The sequence below is a fragment of the Setaria viridis genome, chromosome 6 (genome assembly GCF_005286985.2).
Source record: "Setaria viridis chromosome 6, Setaria_viridis_v4.0, whole genome shotgun sequence".
In the NCBI taxonomy this organism is placed as follows: domain Eukaryota; kingdom Viridiplantae; phylum Streptophyta; class Magnoliopsida; order Poales; family Poaceae; genus Setaria; species Setaria viridis.
In genome coordinates this window covers 34,949,690-34,972,173 of record NC_048268.2, presented here as the reverse complement: position 1 = coordinate 34,972,173, position 22,484 = coordinate 34,949,690, and the positions used below count along the sequence as shown (strand labels likewise).

At 48.8% G+C, this 22,484-nt stretch overlaps 6 protein-coding genes across 6 annotated transcripts; 5 read left to right on the top strand and 1 right to left on the bottom strand.

Annotated features, from left to right (window-relative positions):
• Positions 1 to 231: 231 nt before the first annotated feature.
• LOC140223034 (putative disease resistance protein RGA4) lies at positions 232 to 4,190 on the top strand. The gene is made up of 2 exons (XM_072294336.1): positions 232 to 707; positions 3,717 to 4,190. Exons 1-2 carry the CDS (start codon positions 405 to 407, stop codon positions 3,753 to 3,755), a joined length of 342 nt encoding a protein of 113 aa, XP_072150437.1. The 5' UTR covers positions 232 to 404; the 3' UTR covers positions 3,756 to 4,190.
• A 131-nt stretch (positions 4,191 to 4,321) lies between these two features.
• Positions 4,322 to 6,123, top strand: LOC117861980 (disease resistance protein RGA2-like). The gene has a single exon (XM_072294334.1). It carries the CDS (start codon positions 4,486 to 4,488, stop codon positions 5,980 to 5,982), a length of 1,497 nt encoding a protein of 498 aa, XP_072150435.1. The 5' UTR covers positions 4,322 to 4,485; the 3' UTR covers positions 5,983 to 6,123.
• A 1,960-nt stretch (positions 6,124 to 8,083) lies between these two features.
• LOC117860426 (disease resistance protein RGA2-like) lies at positions 8,084 to 10,265 on the top strand. Its single transcript, XM_072294335.1, has one exon. The coding sequence runs from the start codon at positions 9,717 to 9,719 to the stop codon at positions 10,263 to 10,265; it is 549 nt and encodes a 182-aa protein (XP_072150436.1). The 5' UTR covers positions 8,084 to 9,716.
• A 36-nt stretch (positions 10,266 to 10,301) lies between these two features.
• On the top strand, positions 10,302 to 15,708 carry LOC117860424 (disease resistance protein RGA2). Its single transcript, XM_034743711.2, has 2 exons — positions 10,302 to 13,251; positions 13,428 to 15,708. The coding sequence occupies exon 1, from the start codon at positions 10,302 to 10,304 to the stop codon at positions 13,230 to 13,232; it is 2,931 nt and encodes a 976-aa protein (XP_034599602.1). The 3' UTR covers positions 13,233 to 13,251; positions 13,428 to 15,708.
• Positions 15,709 to 16,128: 420 nt separating this feature from the next.
• LOC117861979 (secreted RxLR effector protein 161-like) lies at positions 16,129 to 16,849 on the bottom strand. Its single transcript, XM_034745485.1, has 2 exons — positions 16,424 to 16,849; positions 16,129 to 16,314 (listed from the first exon to the last, which is right to left on the bottom strand). Exons 1-2 carry the CDS (start codon positions 16,847 to 16,849, stop codon positions 16,129 to 16,131), a joined length of 612 nt encoding a protein of 203 aa, XP_034601376.1.
• Positions 16,850 to 20,278: 3,429 nt separating this feature from the next.
• LOC117861977 (putative disease resistance protein RGA3) lies at positions 20,279 to 21,211 on the top strand (the record flags this gene model as incomplete). Its single annotated transcript, XM_034745484.2, has 3 exons — positions 20,279 to 20,909; positions 21,025 to 21,040; positions 21,130 to 21,211. Coding segments are annotated over 3 exons (729 nt in total), but the record flags the coding sequence as incomplete, so codon positions are not given.
• Positions 21,212 to 22,484: the final 1,273 nt, after the last annotated feature.

Here is a 22,484-nt window from a genome sequence, read left to right as displayed (position 1 = left end):
GATCTGCTGCCGTCTCTTTAGCCGTCGTCAGCAACTCGGCATAGTTTATAATTAGAAAAATAAAATGCCGTGTCACTTTGCAGTTTTGTAGTGGCAGTTTTGAAATTGTAGACGAAAGAAAGAACTGTGGCATGTGTGCTACTCTTGAGACCGCACTGAGACGCAATGATGCTGCGTGCTGAAATATCAGTACCCGTCACTGTTACCCGTCACATGCGTGGATTGTTGATGGTCTGGGCCAGCTTGGATTGATGGTTGACAGGCTGACGACCAAAAATATCAGCGTGCATTATTGCACCTACCAGCAAGTCTCTTCCTCCTTTCCATCACCTGTTGCCTCTTCTCAGATCTCCCTGTGGTTGAGCCTGTGAGGAAGAGCAAGGAAGCCCTGCGAGCAAGGAAACATGGCAGAGTCGCTGCTGCTCCCCGTGGTGCGCGGCGTCGTCGGCAAGGCGGCTGACGCTCTCGTGCAGAGCATCACTCGCATGTGGGGCGTCGACCAGGACCGCCTCAAGCTCGAGCGCCACCTGGTGTACGTGCAGTCCTTGCTGGCCGACGCCGAGGCGAAGAGCGAGACCAACCACGCCGTCCGGACGTGGATGAAGGAGCTCAAGGCCGCCGCGTACCAGGCCGACGACGTCCTCGACGACTTCCAGTACGAGGCGCTGCGCCGTGAAGCCCTGAGCGGCCAGTCCGTGGCAAGCAAGGTACTGATCAACTTCACCTCAAAGAATCGTCTTGCATTTCGTTGTAAAGCGAGCAGAAACCTGAAGAACGTGCTCAAAAAGATTGACAAGCTCGTGATCGAGATGAAAAAGTTTGGCCTCGTGGCGCTTGCGGAGGAGCCGCCGCAAGCTCTTCCTCGGCAGATGCACTCAGCGGCTCCTCCGCAAGCTCTTCCTCGGCAGACGCACTCAGCACTGGATGAATCCATTGAGATATTTGACAGAGAAGATGACAAAGATGGGGTGGTGAAAGTGTTGCTGGACCAGCAAGATCGGCAGGATGTACAAGTGCTGCCCATCCTTGGAATGGGGGGTGTGGGTAAGACCACGCTAGCCAAGATGGTGTACAACAACGACAAAATTCAGAAGCACTTTGAATTGAGGATGTGGCACTGCGTGTCAGAAAATTTTGAAGCTATTCCTCTTGTTAGATCTGTAACTGAGTTGGCTACAAATAGCACATGTGATCTGCCTGACACGATCGAGCTGCTGCGAGGAAAACTGCAGGAAGCTATTGGCCGCAAAAGGTTCCTACTCATTCTCGATGATGTGTGGAACGAAGACCAAAACAAGTGGGAGGATGACTTGAGGCCGCTACTCTGTTCTTCAATTGGTGGATCAGGAAGCAAGATAGTTGTCACAAGTAGAAGCCGACAAGTGGCGTCAATAATGGGCACCCTTCCACCTTATGAATTAGTGTGTTTGAGTGAAGATGATTCATGGGAATTATTCTCAAAGAAAGCATTTAGTAAAGGAGTGCAAGAGCAACCAGAGTTTGTCAAAATTGGCAGATGTATCATCAAGAAGTGCAAGGGACTGCCTCTTGCACTGAAGATAATGGGTGGATTGATGAGTTCAAAACAACAAATCCAGGAATGGGAGGCCATTGCAGATTGCAATATTAGTGATACCGATAGAGGTAAAGATGAGGTATTGCCCATATTAAAACTGAGCTACAAGCACTTGTCCCCTGAGATGAAGCAATGCTTTGCCTTCTGTTCAGTTTTCCCCAAGGACTATGAGATGGAGAAGGACATGTTGATTCAACTATGGATAGCAAACGGTTATGTTCATGAAGAGGGGACGATGGACTTGACACAAAAAGGGGGATATATCTTAAACGAGTTGGCTTGGAGGTCCTTTTTCCAAGATGTGATATTAGTGAGGGGCCCCTATCGTCAAGAGATAAATGTATGTAAAATGCACGAGTTGATGCATGACCTTGCAAAAGATGTTGCAAATGAATGTGCAAATGCGGAAGAGTTAATTCAGCAAAACCTGCCTGTAAATGACATCCGTCACTTGCATATTTCACAAAATTATCAATTGAACAAAATCAGCCAGTTACTCGGAGGCACTATGCATCTTCGCACTTTGTTGACGGCACCGTCATCGTACAAGGATCTGATGAAGTCAAAACTGATGCCATCAAGAGCATTGAGTATTTGTTGTGGAGATACTTCAATCGTCGATATGGAGCTCACACGCACAGCACATTTGCGGTATCTTGATCTCTCTGGCTCGAACATTGTTAGCTTGCCAAACTCAATCTGTATGTTTCATAACTTATTGTCTTTGAGGCTTAATGGCTGCTCCGAACTACAATATTTACCTGAGGGTATGAGAACTATGAGGAAGCTCTGCCATATTTATCTCTTGGGGTGTAGTAGGTTGGAACGAATGCCCCCAAAACTTAGTGTACTACACAACCTTCGCACACTAACAACATTTGTTGTGGGCACAAAAGGTGGATGTGGAATCGAGGAGCTCGAAGACCTACGATGGATTGGCGGCAGGTTGGAACTGTATAATTTGCGGGAAGTAAAGTGTGGGTCGAAGGCCAATCTCCATGAGAAACATAATCTAAATGAACTGTTGTTGTATTGGGATCATTTTTCTGGTGATTATGGCAAGTCTACAATTGGTGAGGCCGCTAATCATGAACAAGTATTGGAATCGCTTGTACCTCATGATAAGCTAAAAATTTTGGAGGTGTATAGTTACGGTGGCCTCACTATATCGAAGTGGATGAGAAACCCTCAAATGTTCCGGTGCTTGAGAGAACTCATTATGACCGGATGCCCATGGTGTAAGGACCTGCCAATAGTATGGTTGTCATCCTCTCTTGAGTATTTATGTTTACGGTACATGGAAAGCTTGACCACGTTGTGTAAGAACATCAACGTGAAAGCTGAAGCAGACAATACCTCTCTGCAAATATTCCCCAAGCTAAAGAGGATGGAATTAATTGCTTTGCCTGAGTTGGACAGATGGGTCGAAAATAGTGCTGGAGAGATTCTTGGCTTGGTGATGTTTCCCCGGCTTGAAAAACTAGAAATTGAGAATTGTGATAAGCTTGCAAGTCTCCCAAGGTTGACTATTGACTACTGTCCAGGGATAGAGGAATTTCCACAGGGTCTTCTGCAGCAGCGACCGATCCTCAAACACCTACGCATAGATGGTGCCCTGACCTGCAGACTATTGACTACACTTGGAGTTGAGTTGGGTTTGGACTGATCACTGGACGCGGTGCTCCACATTAACCAATCCGTGTCTCCTCCCTGGTTTTGTGCTGCATAAGCATTATCGTTTCCGGATGACGAGCCTCTACCTTTTTCTCGGCAAAAAATTAGAAGCCTGTTCCATTCTGTGCCACGGAAGCTCTTTCCTGTCTCGCTGATCAAGGCACGCGAAATGCACAGGTGAACATCTAGTCCAACACCTAATAATGCTTTGACCCAACTGTGCTGTTCATCAGAAATGTGCAAGTGCGCTTCATGGACGAGTAGATCGGTAGGAGTACCATGGTAAAATAATGGTGGCTTTGCTTCCTGATTAATCCGTTTTACATCGTTAGAGCCATATATATATTCTGTGAACTACAGGTTACCATAGTGAAACTTCATTGTGGTGAAATATTTGATCTGCGGTCATATTGTGACCCGTGCATGAATACTGGGACTAATTGTTTGCTTTCCCTTTGTGCAGCAGTGCTGGATGATCGAGCACATGAAGAAAACACTGGGATGAAGAAAACTCGGAACATCGTGATACCTCAAATTCTGCTCAACGTTTCGAAAGGAAAGTAGGAAGTATATATGGGACGCACTGCTGAGCGGTGGCATGCGGGCCTGTGTGCATATCTTGATGAGGGGACTAGAATCATGTTGTGATCATGCAGTTAGATCATCTCGTGTCGAGAACAAGAGCCGTGTCTGAAAATACGCCCAAGAAAGAGAGCATCCACCGGAGGTTGGGTCTTGGACGATTTATTTGTTGTTTGCAAATGATGTCCAGAACTCTGAGATTTTATAGTATTTGTTTGGCCCTGTAATCAGAGAGTTTTCACCTTGCTGTGGAATGTTTGACCGAGCCAGCAGGAATTGGTTATGGCCAAATTTTTGCTGCTAGAGAACTAAGGAAGTTTGCTACTGTGATTATATGATTATAATATTTATGTGCTTATCTTTTTCTATAAATTGACTATATATATAGGCCTATATATAGCCAATACTATATGGTACCGAATCAATTCCAATACTTTCCCGTCACTCACTGTTACCCGTCACATGCGTGGATTGTTGATGGTCTGGGCCAGCTTGGATTGATGGTTGACAGGCTGACGACCAAAAATATCAGCGTGCATTATTGCACCTACCAGCAAGTCTCTTCCTTCTTTCCATCACCTGTTGCCTCTTCTCAGATCTCCCTGTGGTTGAGCCTGTGAGGAAGAGCAAGGAAGCTCTGCGAGCAAGGAAACATGGCAGAGTCGCTGCTGCTCCCCGTGGTGCGCGGCGTCGTCGGCAAGGCGGCAGACACTCTCGTGCAGAGCATCACTAGCATGTGGGGCGTCGATGATGACCGGCGCAAGCTCGAGCGCCACCTGGTGTACGTGCAGTCCTTGCTGGCCGACGCCGAGGCGAAGAGCGAGACCAACCACGCCGTCCGGACGTGGATGAAGGAGCTCAAGGCCGCCGCGTACCAGGCCGACGACGTCCTCGACGACTTCCAGTACGAGGCGCTGCGCCGTGAGGCAATGAGCGACCAGTCCGTGGCAAGCAAGGTACTGATCAACTTCACCTCAAAGAATCGTCTTGCATTTCGTTGTAAAGCGAGCAGAAACCTGAAGAATGTGCTCAAAAAGATTGACAAGCTCGTGACCGAGATGGCAAAGTTTGGCCTGGTGAAGCTTGCGGAGGAACCGCCGCAAGCTCTTCCTCGGCAGACGCACTCAGCACTGGATGAATCCATGGAGATATTTGGCAGAGAAGATGACAAAGATGGGGTGGTGGAACTGTTGCTGGACCAGCAAGATCGGCAGCATGTACAAGTGCTGCCCATCCTTGGAATGGGGGGTGTGGGCAAGACCACGCTAGTCAAGATGGTGTACAACAACGACAAAATTCAGAAGCACTTTGAATTGAGGATGTGGCACTGCGTGTCAGAAAATTTTGAAGCTATTCCTCTTGTTAGGTCTGTAATTGAGTTGGCTACAAATAGCAGATGTGATCTGCCTGACACGATCGAGCTGCTGCGAGGAAAATTGCAGGAAGCTATTGGCCGCAAAAGGTTCCTACTCATTCTCGACGATGTGTGGAACGAAGACAAAAAGAAGTGGGAGGATGACTTGAGGCCGCTACTATGTTCTTCAAATGGTGGATCAGGAAGCAAGATAGTTGTCACAAGTAGAAGCCGACAAGTGGCGTCAATAATGGGCACCCTTCCACCTCATGAATTAGTGTGTTTGAGTGAAGATGATTCATGGGAATTGTTCTCAAAGAAAGCATTTAGTAAAGGAGTGCAAGAGCAAGCAGAGTTTGTCAAAATTGGCAGATGTATCAGCGAGAAGTGCAAGGGACTGCCTCTTGCACTGAAGACAATGGGTGGATTGATGAGTTCAAAACAACAAATCCAAGAATGGGAGGCCATTGCAGATTGCAATATTAGTGATACCGATAGAGGTAAAGATGAGGTATTGCCCATACTAAAACTGAGCTACAAGCACTTGTCCCCTGAGATGAAGCAATGCTTTGCCTTCTGTTCAGTTTTCCCCAAGGACTATGAGATGGAGAAGGACATGTTGATTCAACTATGGATAGCAAACGGTTATGTTCATGAAGAGGGGACGATGGACTTTGACACAAAAAGGGGAATATATCTTCAACGAGTTGGCTTGGAGGTCCTTCTTCCAAGCTGTGATATTAGTGAGGGGGCCCTATTGGACTTATTCACATGCCTCAAACCAAGAGAGATATAAAATGCACGACTTGATGCATGACCTTGCAAAAGATGTTGCAAATGAATTTGCAAATGCGGAAGAGTTAATTCAGCAAAACCTGCCTGGAAATGACGTCCGTCACTTGCATATTTCAAGAGATTATCAATTGAACAAAATCAGCCAGTTACTCGGCGGCACTATGTATATTCGCACATTGTTGACGCCACCATCATCGTACAAGGATCTGATGAAGTCAAAACTGATGCCATCAAGAGCATTGAGTATTCGTTGTGGAGATACTTCAATCGTCCATATGCTCACACGCACAACACATTTGCGGTATCTTGATCTCTCTGGCTCGATGATTGTCAGCTTGCCAAACTCAATCTGTATGTTGTATAATTTACTGTCTTTGAGGCTTAATGGCTGCTCCCTACTACAATATTTACGTGAGGGTATGAGAACTATGAGGAAGCTCTGCCATATTTATCTCTTGGAGTGTGATAGATTGGAACGAATGCCTCCAAAACTTAGTGTACTACACAACCTTCGCACACTAACAACATTTGTTGTGGGCACAGAAGATGGATGTGGAATCGAGGAGCTCGAAGACCTACGACATATTGGCAACAGGTTGGAATTGTATAATTTGCGGGAAGTAAAGTGTGGGTCGAAGGCCAATCTCCATGAGAAACATAATCTAAATGAACTGTTGTTGTATTGGGATCATTGTCGTTATAAATATTACAAGTCTACAATTGGTGAGGCCACTAATCATGAACAAGTATTGGAATCTCTTCTACCGCATGATAAGCTAAAAATTTTGGAGGTGCATAGTTATGGTGGCCTCACAATCTCGGAATGGATGAGAAACCCTCAAATGTTCCGGTGCTTGAGAGAACTTATTATGTCCGGATGCCCATGGTGTAAGGACCTGCCAATAGTATGGTTGTCATCCTCTCTTGAGCATCTGTCTTTACGGCGCATGAAAAGCTTGACCACGTTGTGCAAGAACATCGACGTGGAAGGTGAAGCAGACAATACCTCTCTGCAAATATTCCTCAAGCTAAAGAGGATGGAATTAATTGATTTGCCTGAGTTGGACAGATGGGCAGAAAATAGTGCTGGAGAGATTCTTAGCTCGATGACGTTTCCCCGGCTTGAAAAACTAGAAATTGAGAATTGCGATAAGCTTGCAAGTCTTCCAAAGTTACCGGTTCTCACATATCTCAATCTATCTGGTCGCGAAGGGAATAATTCTACAGGAGCTCTTATTTCGATGCCTTTGGGCTCTTTGCCATCTCTTATCCACTTACAAATATCATATGTGCTGGTAGATGTGGTGATGCCTCCAGACGGCGAGGAAAGCCAGAGTCAAAGACCTTTGGACACACTACGATATTTGGAGCTTGCGGGTGACGACGTCTTCATAACGATATTTAATAAATCCAAATTGCAACTTGGGCTTAGGGACTGCTTGGTTTCTGTGGAAGAATTTGCTATCAACTCATGCCCCAATATTGTCCGCTGGCCCGTGGAGGAACTCCGTTATTTTCCTCGCCTTCGATCTCTGTACATTTGGGGTTGCTCGAAACTTGACGGAATCCTTCCTCTGCTCCCCAAGTTTCCCGCATCCCTCGAGGAAATCAGTATTTACAACAACACAAGTTTGGTGGCGCTGCCTTCAAACCTCGGAGATCTGACCAAGCTGAGAAGACTCTCCGTGTGGTGTTGCGATGCACTGAAAGCGTTGCCAGATGGGATGGATGGTCTCACTTCCCTTGAGCACTTGGGTATTGAAGACTGTCCAGGGATAGAGAAATTTCCGCAGGGTCTCCTGCAGCGGCTCCCAGCCCTCAAAAACCTGAACATATGGGGCTGCCCTGACCTGCAGAGGCGTTGCAGAGAAGGTGGGGAGTACTTTGACTTGATCGCTTCTATTCCCCATAAATACATTCCAGCACCCGCACAGTCACAGAAACGAAAGTGGTTCCTTCCCTCGTGCGGTGGTGGTTCTCAAGGCAACTGAGGTATGTATGCTGGTGCTTCGCCTCTCCCGTCAACTAATTCTGCTATTGATCTAGCTCACATCATTGTTCTGAATGCATATTGACTCCATTCTTTTCGGTTGTACTGTCAGTATGTCATCAGATTACTGCACTTGGACTGATCACTGGACTGATCCCGTCAATTAGATTAGTGCAACTGGGATGAAGAAAGCACGGAACATCGTGATACCTCAAATTCTGCTCAACGCACTGCTGAGTGGTGGCTTGCCGGCCTGTGTGCATATCTTGATGAGAGGACTAGAATCATGTTGTGATCATGCAGTTAGATCATCTCGTGTCGAGAACAAGAGCCGTGTCTGAAAATACGCCCAAGAAAGAGAGCATCCACCGGAGGTTGGGTCTCGGACGATTTATTTGTTGTTTGCAAATGATGTCCAGAACTCTGAGATTTTATAGTATCTGTTTGACCCTGTAATCAGAGAGTTTTCACCTTGCCGTGGAATTGGTTATGGCCAAATTTTGCTTCTAGAGAACTAAGGAAGTTTGTTGTTTTGTGTGCAAGCGATTACTGAAACTGTTTGCCACACTTGTTCTCGAGCAGCCGCACACTGAAACTGTTTGCCACACGAGCATCCTTCGCTCCTCGTCCGGCCCAGCAAATGACAAGGCGGTTTGATTCTCCCGATCCCGCCGGGCGCCGGGTTAACCGCGCGTCTGTTCATCAACTGCTGCTGGGGCCCTTGGGCCGTCGCCGCTCGCGCCCCTGCTGGTCCTTCGTTGGGCGCACGCCGGCCGCCGGATGGTTGCTCTGCTCTTCCTCAGGTCCCGCACACTCTCGGTCCGTCGGTCTCACTTCCTCTACCTTCTCATGTCGCCTCTCCTATAGCGTAGCCACATAGCTGTGCTATGAACGCGGGGTGCTCGTAGAAATTACCCAGCGGGCCATGGGACTTCTCGTGACACCGAGCGCACGCGCTGGCTGTCTCCTGTAAGGTTGTGCAATCCAATTTCTTTCCTCCATTTGGTGGCCATCGCCGCTTGCCCATCTCGACCGTCCATCCCTGTTGCTGCAAAAATGCTTGGCCGGCCGGCTGGCTCACATAGTCACATTGGGAGCGCGTGCGCACTGCCTTTATCTATAATCAGTGTGAATTTGTGATCCTGTATTTCTTCCACTGACAGCGATTGTGACCGTCATTTTTTTATCCGGCTCACAGGAATTCAGGAAACAGATGGAGCTGTATACACCGATGCTGTTGCAGTCCAAGTTTGACAGTAGTGGTGGCGCACTGAGCTCGCCAAGTACCAAGTGCTGCCCTCGCATCAGGTCGTATCCTCTTTCTTCTAAGCTCCTGTTCTCACGTATTCCATTCCTCTCTCCCCTCCTGTAGCTGCACGCGTTGTGCTTGTAGAAATGCCTGAACGGGTTCCTCCCCCACGGAGATGCTGACACTCAACCAGTCAACTACTATTATTGGTCTATTGGCACGCACACAAGTCAGTCAACTTGTGCGCGTAGCGTTCTCCCATTAGTCTTACTTGTCAGTGTCACCCACTCGCTTTTGTCCAGCTTCAGTTGACAATTGACATTGGTGACCAGAATATCAGCCACCTGTTGTTTCTCCTACTAGTATCCCCATTCTTTCCACAGCTGTTGCTCGATCTGCTCCTCCTGGCTCCTGCATCTAGCTAAGCCGAAGCTGATAGTCATAGGTTGGGAGGTCGTGCTTGATCGAAGAACCTGTGAGCAAAGGTTAACTTGAGATGGCTGAGTCGCTGCTTCTGCCCATGGTGTCCAGAGTGGCTGGCAAGGCTGCTGATGTGCTCGTCCAGAGCATCACTCGCATGTGGGGCGTCGATGATGACCGCCGCAAGCTGGAGCGACATCTGCTGGCCGTCCAGTCCTTGCTAGCCGACGCCGAGGTAAAGAGTGAGAATAACCCCGCTGTCAGGAGGTGGATGAAGGACCTCAAGGTGGTTGCCTACCGGGCTGACGATGTCCTGGACGACTTCCAGTACGAGGCGCTGCATCGTGAGGCCCAAAGCCACCGGTCCATGACCAGCAAGGTACTGAGCTCCTTCACCTTGCATAACCGACTTGTGTTCCGTCATAAGGCGAGCAGGGAACTCAAAAACGTGCTTGACAAGATCGATGAGCTAGTGATGGAGATGAACAAGTTTGGTTTCATGGAGCGCGCAGAGGTACCGCATGCTCTTTATCGGCAGACGCACTCAGTGCTGGATGAGTCTGTAGAGATTTTTGGCAGAGACGAAGACAAGGAGGCGTTGGTGAAACTGTTGATCGATCAGTAAGATCAGCAGAATGTCCAGGTACTTCCCATCATTGGAATGGGTGGTTTGGGAAAGACCACTCTGGTCAAGATGGTATACAGCGATTGCAGGGTTCAGAAGCACTTCGACGTGAAGATGTGGTACTGTGTATCTGAAAACTTTGAAGCTACTGCTGTTGTTAGATCCGTCATTCAATTGGCTACAAATGGAACATGTTCCCTGCCTGACACCATTGAGCTTTTGCGAGGAAAACTGCAGGAAGTCATTGGCCAGAAAAGGTACTTATTGGTTCTTGATGATGTGTGGAACGAAGAGCAGCAAAAGTGGGATGATGACCTGAAGCCACTACTGTGTTCTTCTATTGGTGGATTCGGAAGTATGATAGTTGTCACAAGTCGAAGCCGACAAGTGGCCTCTATAATGGGCACCCTTCCCCCCTATGAGCTAGCATGCCTAAGTGAAGATGCTTCATGGGAGTTGTTCTCACAGAAGGCATTTAGTAAAGGGGTCCAAGAGCAAGAAGAGTTTGTCATGTTTGGCAGGTGCATTGTCAACAAGTGTAAAGGATTGCCTCTTGCCCTCAAGACAATGGGAGGCTTGATGAGTTCAAAACAGCAAGTCCAGGACTGGGAGGCCATTGCGGAAAGCAATATTAGTGATACCAGTAGAGGCAAAGATGAAGTATTGTCCATACTAAAACTGAGCTACAGACACTTGTCATCGGAAATGAAGCAATGCTTTGCTTTCTGTGCAGTTTTCCCCAAAGACTATTTGATGGAGAAGGATAAGTTGGTCCAACTATGGATAGCAAACAGTTATATACATGGTGAGGGAACAATGGATTTGGCACAGAAAGGCGAATTCATTTTCAACGAGTTGGCTTGGAGGTCCTTTCTTCAAGATGTGGATGTGCAATCATTTTCCAAGGAAATTTTATGTAAAATGCATGATTTAATGCATGACCTAGCAAAAGATGTCACGGACGAATGCGCCTCTGCAGAAGAATTAATTCAGAAAAAAACACCAATGGAAGATGTGTACCACATGATAATGTCAGATTGTAAATTGGAAGAGATCAGTGGATTAAAAGGCACATTATCTCTCCGCACTTTATTAACTCAATCAAGACTCAGGGATCTCAAGAAGTTCAAACTGACATCACTAAGAGCGCTTTGTTGCATCGATCCTGCTTTTATCCATAGCCCACGTATAAATACATCACATTTGCGGTACCTTGATCTTTCTGAGTCAGACATTGTTAGATTACCAAATTCACTATGCATGTTGTATAACTTACAATCATTGAGACTTGACCAATGCCGTTATCTACGATATCTACCGGAAGGAATAACAACCTTGAGGAAGCTCAGCCATCTTTATCTTTGCGGATGTGAGAATTTGGAACGAATGCCACCAAAACTTAGTCTACTGTGCAACCTTCGCACTCTGACAACATTTGTTGTGGATGACACAGGAGATGGCTTTGGGATTGAGGAACTCAGAGACATGCGACAGCTTGGCCACAAGTTAGAACTGTACAATTTGAGGAAAGTAAAGAGTGGGTCAAAGGCTAATCTCCATGAGAAACAGAAACTGAGTGAATTACGATTGTATTGGGGCCGCGATCAAGATTACAAACCTTTAAATGATGTGATCAGTAATAATGTGGAAGAAGTATTGGAATCGCTTGCACCTCATGGTGAGCTCAAAATTTTGGAGGTGCATGGGTACAGTGGCCATGAAATCTCACGGTGGATGAGAGACCCTCAAATGTTCAGGTGCCTAAGGGCACTCGGTATTGCCAATTGCCCAAGATGCAAGAATCTGCCAATAGTATGGCTGTCCTCTCTTGAGCATTTGTATTTATCTTGCATGGGCAGCCTGACCACATTATGTAAGAATGTCGATGTGGAAGGTGAAGCATACAATACCTCTCTGCAAATTTTCCCAAAGCTAAAGATATTGAAGCTATCTCATTTGCCGAAGTTGGAAAAATGGGCAGAAAACAGTGCAGGAGAGCCTTATAGCTCAGTGATGTTTCCCCAGCTTGAGGAGCTAAGAATCGATAATTGTAGTAAACTTGCACATCTTCCAGAGAGCGCAGCTCTCACACACCTATCCTTTTCATTCGTCAAAAGAGCACGATTATGTTGTTGCATGGATTCTGCAGAAGGCCTTGTTCCTATGAGCATATCTTTGGGCTCTTGCCCGTCCCTTGTCTCGTTGGAAGTTGGGATGCTGGCAGATGTGGTGATGCTTTTCGATGACCAGCAGAGTCAAAGCCAAAGATCTGTGGATACCCTGCGAAATTTAAAGCTATCGGGTGATGATGCCTTTGTATCGATATTTAACATTTCCAAATTGCAACTTGGACTTGGGGATTGCTTTGCCTTCTTGGAGGAATTAGATATCTCAGGTTGCGACAGCATCCTCCGCTGGCCAGTGGAGGAGCTGCGTTGCTTGCCTCTGCTTCGATCTTTGAGTATTTGCCTTAAGAATTTGGAGGGCACAGGCTCATCATATGAGGAGATCCTTCCTCTGCCTCGTCTGGAAAAGTTATATATACATTTTTGTCACAGCTTGCTGGAGATTCCAAAGTTGCCTGCATCACTTGTCGAAGTGGAGATTTGCTGGTGCAAAAGTTTGATAGCACTGCCTTCAAACCTAGGAAATCTGGCCAAGCTGCGTTGGTTCCGTCTGCACAGTTGCCAGGGGCTAAAAGCACTGCCTGATGTGATGAATGGCCTCACTTCTCTTGAGGTACTGACAATTCTTAGGTGTCCAGGGATTGAGAAATTTCCGGAGGGCCTCCTCCAGCGGCTTCAAGACTTAAAATGCCTACAAATAAAGGATTGCCCCGAGCTGCAAAGGCGTTACGGACAAGGTTGGGAGTATTTTGACTTGGTCTCTTCTATTCCAAGAAAGCACATTCCTGCAGCAGAACCCAAGAGAGAAAAGTCCTTAAAGAGGTTCCTCCGCCACTGCTGACCCTCAAGTCTGAATCGAGGTGCCTGCATTACCTCTCTCTTACTACCTTGTTCCTTTTTCCATTGAACATTATCTCATTCTTCGACTAATCCAACATCGTTTTACCTTTTCTTTTTTATGTTTCAAGTATATACAGTAGAACTCAATTTGCATCGAGCTGAATGAAACTCAACCCTGTCGCTTTTGTTATGCCAGACCTTGAGATTAAATTGGAATGCAATCCTCCACAATCGATCTGTGTACGCCAGAAGCAAAGCCCAGAACATATGGTTGTCTGTCCTTCTGCAGCAGTATAGGAGAATGGATGATTGCGCATATGACAAGTGCCAAAGGAAGGAGTAAAGACTGTGAAAAGGAGTTGGGAGAAGATGCTTAATCTGATGTGACTAGTGATTGCTCCGACTCTGCTCATTGTGTCCTCACCAGGGATGGTGCAGTCGCGCAGACAGCCAGACATACATCTTTTTCATTCCTCACAGCAACGTGAGAAGCTGAAAACAATAGAAAAGATATCATTATTAATGATCCTAACTAAGGAATCAAAAGGTAACAAAATCCACCTGCCCATATATTCACCATGTCTGTTCTGCTAAATCGGCATATCATGAAAAGAACTCTACATATGGGGCCTAGTCCAAGTTCAGAAAATCCCAAGGAAGGTTTCCTACTATGTAACTTATCTCTCCTTGTATTGTGGTGCAGTTAAACGATTGTGACAGCATCACATGCTCATAGGCAAGAGATATTCCTCCATTTTACCTTATAAAAATGAAGGCTCAAGTTAAACTGTTGACATCTATTTTTTTTTTTGAACGAATTGGCACGGGATAGTGCCTATTTCATTGATAAAGTAGGTAGTTACAGATTTTTACGTTAGAGATACAAGGTTTCTTTTTCCAGTCACGATTACTCTCTGGATAAGAACTGCGCTAGTGGTCTCGCCCCCGCTAAAATCCATGTGTCTGCTTCCGCCTTGATTTGCGCCTGCAGGGAGGGTGCGGCCATCCCTCGATGTTCGAAAATTCTTCGATTTCGTTCCTTCCAAATTTCCCAGATTACCAGTAGGCCCATGGAGCAGGTTCCTTTCCGAGGAGCTTCTGTCCTTGTAGTCATGTTGATCCACCACTCAAGAGCAGTGGCAGACGGTGGCCATTCCGAAGGGTGCAAGCTGGGTTGCGAGGCCCAATTGGTAACAAAACTCCATATTCGTTTGGTGTATCTGCATTGTGTCAGGAGATGATGAGCAGTCTCTTGTTGTGCTCGGCATAGAGGGCAACATGTCGAGTGCGGCCACCCCCTTCGCGCAAGCCGATCCGCTGTCCAAACCCGATCCTGTAGTATCAGCCACGCGAAAAATTTGCATTTTGGTGGAGCCCAGCATTTCCATATTGTGCTACTGTGCGGCGCATAAGTGGATCCGAGGAACTGTGCCTTGTATGCTGATGCCGTTGAGTATTGTCCATTTGGCGTGAATTTCCAGCGGATTGTGTCTTCATTTTGTGCTTGGAGGCTCACTGTCTGTACCAGTCTCCATAGGGCGACAAATTCTTGTAAGTGCTGCGTTGTTAGACCGGCGTGGATGTTTATATCCGTCACCCACCTATTGTTGTGTAAGGCCTCTGCGAGAGTTTTTTGCTTCCCCCTAGTTATTTTGTATATGTTGGGCGCAATGTCCTTTGGCCGGGCTCCCTTTCCCCACGCTGCGTGCCAGAAGCTTGTTTTGCATCCATTTCCCACTGTGATATCTGTGCAGGCTGCGAATAAGCGTCGATCAGAGTCATCGCATGGGGTATCCATTCCGATCCATGTTTTCTCCGGGGACTCCCACTCATGCCAAAGCCATCGGAACTGTTGACATCTATGAATCCTAAGTTAGCAGATGTACATCCATGCTGTTCGGTAGATTGTTTTCCGGATGTGTGGTGGATAAATTGCATTTTGTTAGAATTTTTTTATACTGTACAATGCAGGATTATCAGTCTGTGTCTAGATATTGGATTAGCAATGAAAGATATGCTTCTTGAATATTCTATGCTCGGCACACTTGGGCTTCATCATAATGATTTGGTTTTTTTTCCAGACAGAATTGGATCAATATCGAGCTGATTCGGCAATAAGCATGGGAACTGCTCAAAGACTGGTTCAGCAGCCTATGTTCTAGAGTACTGTGGTGGACAAGGTGAAGATATACCGCTCACTTGGAGCAGCTGACTTGGATGTGGGAGACCGGAATACCGAATGGCAATAAAACATGAGGAAGGGCAGTGCTCCGATCTTCGGGCTGAAGATGAAATGCTAGAAAGAAGATGAACCTGAAGAACGACACAAGGAAGACTGAAGGAAAACAGAGTGCATCTGTTTTTGAGATTTCGCCAATCTTTTTGTGGCTAGATACGGTAACGCTGTAGGCATGCCGCGTGTTTTTTCAGATTTTGCCAATCGTTTGATGCCCTGTCCCCTTAAAAATGCTTCCAGATATGGTTGCCTACTAGTGCCAGAAGATGGTGGCCGCGCGCTTACCCATCCACCACGCCCACGGTGAATGTTGGAGGTCGCCAGAAATTCGTTGCCGGCGAGCTCAGAGACGAGCACTCAAGAACTCACTGAAACAAGGTGTTTTGGTGCTGCGAAAACTGAGCAGCTTTTCTGTTTATCTTCATTGCAATTTATAAAACAAACTAGCTAACAACCAGCAGCGGCACGCACGCCACTAATGATCGTGCCATCCCACGATTCACGCACGGCCGCTCACTGCTCCTTCGACGCGAGAAAAACGGAAAGCGCCCCGCATGAACACGGCATGCGTCAGGCTAACACACTAACAGAAAAACTAACAAACAGAGCTATATACAAGAGCTTGACTCGATCAACGGGTTATGTTCAATATTTCTCCCCCCTAAGCCTTGACCGAGTCACTTAAGATGTCGTCGACGCCAATCTCAGCACGAAGCTCCTGAAAGTGAACGCGCCCAAGCGCCTTGGTGAGCATGTCAGCGAGCTGCTTCTCAGTGGAGGTATGCCCGATGACGATGCGGTTCCCGTCGATGCACTCCCTGATGAAATGATAACTTGTGTCTATATGCTTGGAGCGATCATGGAAAACAGGATTCTTACTGAGTGCAATGGCGGCCATGTTGTCCACCTTGAGTTCTGGCGCTCCAAGTTCCAAGCCGACGAAGTCGCTCAGCAACCGAGACGCCCTGGCATGAAGCACTTGCAGCCGGGTTGTACTCCTCTTCACAAGAAGAAAGAGCCATGACCTTCTGCTTGGACGACTGCCAGGTAATGGGGTTGTTGCCAAGGAAGAAGACGATGCCGCTGGTGCTCTTGAGCTGATCAATGTCACCGGCTAGATCAGCATCACTGTAACCAATTAGCTTCAGCGCCTGGTCTTCCCTTTGCACATAGCGCAGCCCATAGCCACGCGTTCCAGCAACATACCGGAGTACTCGCTTCACCGCGGCTAGGTGTTCTTCATGCGGCTTCTCCATGAACTGACTCAGGAAACCCACTGCAAATGCGAGGTCCGGTCTGGTATGAACCAAGTAACGAAGCCCACCGATTATGCACCTGTACTCCGTGGCGTTCACCTCAGGAGTCCTGCTCTCCTTCCCCATCTTGAGTCACGGTTCTATGGGAGTTGCTGCGCAGTTGCAGCTCTACATCCGCTGCGCTCCAGGAGCTTGTCGGCGTACGTGCACTGGCAGAGAGTGATCCCAGCAGGCCCTTGGTTCACCTCAATCCCGAGGTAGTAGGACAGCAAGCCAAGGTCGCTCATCTTGAAGATTGTCTTCATTTCAGCCTTGAATGCCATAATCTCGTCGTTGCCGTGGCCAGTGATCACGAGGTCGTCGACGTAGACGCGGAGGACTCCTTCGTGCGCGTGTGCACATCGTGCTCCGAGCTGCTCCTCTAGAAACCAAGTGACACCATGGCGGCATCGAACTTGGCATTCCAGGCCCTGGGTGCCTGCTTCAAGCCATATAGCGCCTCTCGAAGGCGCAGAACCTTCTGCTTAGCGCCGGCAACCACAAAACCTGTGGGCTGGGAGACATACACTTCCTCCTTGAGCTTGCCGTTGAGGAAGGTGCTCTTGACGTCCATATGATGGACATCCCATCCCTGGTGCACCGCCAGTGCGAGCAGGAGCCTCACTGACTCCATCCGGGCCACAGGCGCTAAGACTTCATCGTAGTCGATCCCGACGAGCTGCACGTAGCCTTTCGCCACCAGACGCACTTTATGCCGCACGACATCGCCGTTCTTGTCGCGCTTCACTTTGTAGACCCACTTGATCTCGATTGCACGGTGTCCAGGTGGAAGGTCGACGAGATCCCAGGTGTTGTTGTCGGTGATGGACCTCACATCCTCGATCATGGCCCCTCTCCAGCATGCCTCTTGTTCAGCCTCGCGGAAGGAGCTGGGTTCCTCTGCAGAGGTGAAGTGGAGCTCGTCGTCGAGCACCCTGGGCGCAAAGCCGGGTGGAGTCGCTGGGCCGAGAACGTTGTCGAGGGCGCAGAAGCGGAGTAGCACGTCATTGTCATGATCTGCATCCAATTCGTCAAGGTGCCCGGATGGAGGTGAGACAAATTCAGTCAGACCTGGCATGGGAGACGCTGGTGCAGCTGGTGAGGGGATGCGTGGCATCGCAAGCCCCTGATCTGGATCAAGTGCGCCCGCCATGGTAGCCATCACGTACTCGACGGTGAATGGCTCATCGTCGCAGTGTCCAGCGTTGAAGTCATGCTCCTCCTACTTCCACTGCCCCGCTTCGTCGAAGATGATGTCGCGGGACACTGTGATGCGCCCAGAACTTGGATCGAAGAAGCACCACACCTTGGAGCCGTTCTCGTACCCGACGAAAATCATCGGAGAGCTACAGTCGTCAAGCTTCTTCAGGTGAGGCCGCGTCATCTTCATGTGGTCGATGTAGCCAAACATGCGGAGGTAGTGCACCGGCGGTCACTCACTGTACCATGCCTCATAGGGAGTCTTGCCGTCGAGTGCGCGCGTCGGAGCTCGGTTTAGAATATGTACCACCGTGGTGACCGCCGACCACCTCACCCAGAAGTAGCCAGGCAAGCTCTTGGCCTTGAGCATGCAACGCGCCATGGCGACGACACTCTGGTTGCGGCACTCAACCACCCCATTCTGTTGCGGAGAGTAGGGGCCGGTAAGCTGCCATTGCATGCCGCGCTCAGCGCAGTAGCGCCCAAACTCGACAGAGATAAACTCCCCTCCTCCCCCACGGTCGGTGCGGAGGGTCTTCAGCTTGCAGCCAGTCTCCACCTCGACGGCCGCCTGAAAATTCTTGATTGCCGACGCCGCCTAGTCCTTGCTAGGAAGCAGCACAAGCCACATAAAGTAGCTCATGTCATCAACCAACAACAAGAAGTGCTGATTACCGCTGGGCGTGGTAGGCGTGATTGGGCCGCAGATGTCACCGTGGATGAGCTCGATGGCGTTCGTGGCGTGACGATGCGCGTGCTCGGCGAAGGGAGCTCACCGCTGCTTGCCGACCAGGCACGCGTCGCAGACTTGGTCAACTTGATCGAGGGGCGACAGCCCACGCACCATGCCGTGATGCGCGAGCTGGCGGTGCGACTAGAAGCTGAGGTACCCATAACGAGCATGCTCCTCGCTCTTGGCAGACAGGCACACCGGGCGCTCGATCTTGAGCTCCAGAAGGTACAGCCGAGCTGGGGAGCACCTGACCCAGGCCAACAGCTTGTGGCCCTGCTCGAAGATCCTAAGGACGCCATGCTCAATGTCGATCTTGCAGCCGACTTCGTCCAATTGTCTGAGACTAATGATGCTCGTCGTCAAGCGGGGTATGAAATACACCCCGGTCAACGCGCGGTGCTCGCCGTTCCTACAGCTGAAGACGATGGAGCCGCGCCCTTCGATTTCCACCATGGATCCATCCCTGAAATGGACATCCCATAGATGCTGGCGTCAAGCTCGGAGAAGGCGCTCTTTGCCCCGGTCATGTGGTTGGTGACGCCTGTATCAAGAACCCAGTGATGGGGCTCACGGTGGCAGCGGTGGAGGAGAGGCATTGACGAGGCTCTGCGGCGGCGGAGTAGAGCTGGCAGAAACGACAGCCTGGGCCATCAGTAATGTAGGTTCATCTTCCTCACCTTGGGCCACATGGGCTTGGCCCGACTTGGGCCTGCTGTAGCAGTCTTTGGCCCAGTGGCCTTTTCTATAGCAGTTGCGGCATGGGTCGATGCCGGGCCGCTCTTTCTACTTCCCCTCCCTACTTGACGAAGAGGAGGTGCTGCTGCTGCTGCGGCCGCTGTGACCGTGTCACGTCTTGCCGTGTCTCTTGCTGATGGAGCCGGAGCTGCTGCCGGAGTCGTCGTTGGCGCGTAGCTTCAGCCGCGCGAGCCACTCCTCCTCGCACATCAGGAGACGACCCTGCTTGTCGCGGATCGGCTCCAAGGGCGAAGCGGGCGGCGTCTTCTTCTTGTATCGTTCCTCCACCTGACGCATCGTCAGGTCAGCCCACCACCTCCTCCACGGCGATGGTCTCCATGTTGAGGAAGGTTTCGATGGCGATGGCGATCTGTGATAGGTGGTCAGGAACCACCTGCAACATCTTCTTCAAGATCTCTGTATCGGTGACGTCGATGCCGAGGGTGCGGATGCTGTTGGCGAGGCCGACGAAGCACGAAGTCGTCAATGGACTCTCCTTCCTTGAACACGATCTCACCGAACTCCTTCTTCAGCTGGGCGGCGTCGACTCCCTCACACGCTGAACGCCGACCCGCACGGTCTTAATCGCCTCTGAGGCGGAGCATGCCGTGCGCTTACGCGCCAATGACCTGAGCATCTCGGGTGGAACGGCGTGGAGGATGGTGGCGAGCACGAGATGATCCTCGCAGTACTCGACGACCTCGCCCTCCTCTAGCTCGACGGCCTGCCAAAGGCCCTGCGCCTGCATGTTCACGCGCATCGTCAATGACCATTCTTGGTAGTTGGTGCGTGTGAGCATGGGGTACTGCACGGTACCGCTTTCTTGACGACACGCTCGACGACGACTTTGCCACCGCGGCACCCTCGGCGCGGCGCGGGCGAGTGCGAGATGCGGCGGCGTCGCAGCGGTGAGGCTGATTTTTTTTAGATTAAACGAGGCTGATGATGTCCTCGATGACTTCCAATATGAGGCTCTGCGCCGCGAGGCCCAGGCCGGCGAGTCCACGCCACGAAAGGTACTCTACTTCTCGCGTGATCGGCTTGTGTTCCATCAGAAGGCGAGCAGGGACCTCAAGAACGTGCTCGATAAGATTGACGAGCTGGTGTCGGAGATGAATACTTTTGGTCTGCTGCAGCGTGCGGAGGCACCGCAAGCTCTGTATCGGCAAACCTACCCAGCATTGGATGAGTCTCTGGGTATCATTGGCAGGGAAGACGACAAGGAGGTGGTGGTGAAGATCTTGCGCGACCAGGAAGATCACAAGATTGTTCAGGTGCTGCCCATCATTGGAATGGGGGGTGTGGGCAAGACCACGCTAGCCAAGATGGTGTACCACAACCACATGATTCAGAAGCACTTTCGGTTGAAGATGTGGCACTGTGTGTCAGAAAACTTTGAAGCCATTTCTCTTGTGAGATCTGTAATTGAATTTGCTACAAAAAGCACATGTGATCTGCCTGGCACTGTTGAGCCGTTGCGTGAGCCGCTAAGAGTATGCATACACGACTCAATCTGTAGTTTTTCAAAACCAAAATATTCGAATATTTCAAGTAATAATGTATTACCAATTTTATTTGCTAGCGGTATGTACAGGCAGTCCAATTCTAAGGTGAGAGATAAGTTGTGTAAACTCTTGTTTCACGAGGATTTTGGTTCCATGCCATCACTTAAGATACACTTTCCATCTCATACAATTAGATTAGTTACTGACGTCACATGTGAGGATCTACAGAAGCAGCTTGAGTATTTGCCATTTGCCGCCGAAGCGGGCCAGGAGTGAAGCCAGCCCAGTAGGTGCATGGAGCGAGAGCCCACAATCTCGGTACAGCAGCAGGCCGCGATGGCCTTCTTCAACATCCAGTCAATCCGGTAAAAACTTCAAACCGAAAAATGACAAGAAAAGGAAAATACACGGGAAGAAGCTTTGACTTTTGCATAGCGGCGATAACAAGCTCTGGAGGATGGCCCCACTCACTGACTGGGCCTCGCATTCTATTCCCACGTGCTTTGCGTGCCAGTAGTATGCTCGCTAACAGTGCTTCCACATCAGGAAGGAATTTGAGTTGAGGTAGCCGTAGAATTCCATTGAGCCATTGAAGGACCGGACGACTAGAGGGGGTGAATGAGAGTCTTTAAAATTCTTCTCCGAGAATAAGGATTGTATCCTGATTATCACCCCAAACATACCTCGCTTCTAATCGTCAAGATGACACAAGTCAAGTCGTGATAAGCTCACCTTGGTAACGATTAGAAAACGTTCATAGCGTAGCAGAAGAAAAATAATAAAGCACACATTAAGAAACTCTTATCAAATTAACCTGTCAAAAAAGCTCATGAAAATAAACAAGTTAACTAGACAAAGCATGCAATAGCTCATGTACACAAGTGTGCATATGTGCTGTTGTCTTCTGAACTCAAACCAAAAGAATGCTCAAGCACACAAGCTAGTACACATCAACGAGCACTAAAAATAAGAGAACCTAAAAGACTTCCCGAGCACACTTGAGCAAGCAAAACCAAATAAATTAATATCCAAATAATTCGCTCATGCTTGAATAATCAGTTCACTATTGCATCACTGTAGCTCGAAAATGACTCATGATAAAGATTAAATCTACACCGAGCTGTTGTGGACTACAGCGTGGATTTAATCTTTATCTCGTATCATCGACCGCCATGTCGCATCCTACACCTGCACATCACGAGTCAAGAGACACAACATATAAGATATGTTTTACACACACCACAACACAACGCACACAACACAATATCTCCGGTTAGCCGTTAGCATAATCATGCGCATATGAAATATTGACTCAGCCGGAAAAGCTTCAAATCATCTAGTTAATCACTCATCACAAATAAACTAAAGACTCATCTCAACTTGGTCTCTCAGTCATAATTTCCAGCATGCTCGTGATGATGTGGCCAAACCTTCCCTGTTCCTGTCTTCAATTCCATCGCATGGAGGAGAGGAGACGAGAGGGAGAGCAGAGGCATCGAGAGGAAGCAAACTGCCCATGAAACTTACTCCGATGATTTCCTAGCTCCCC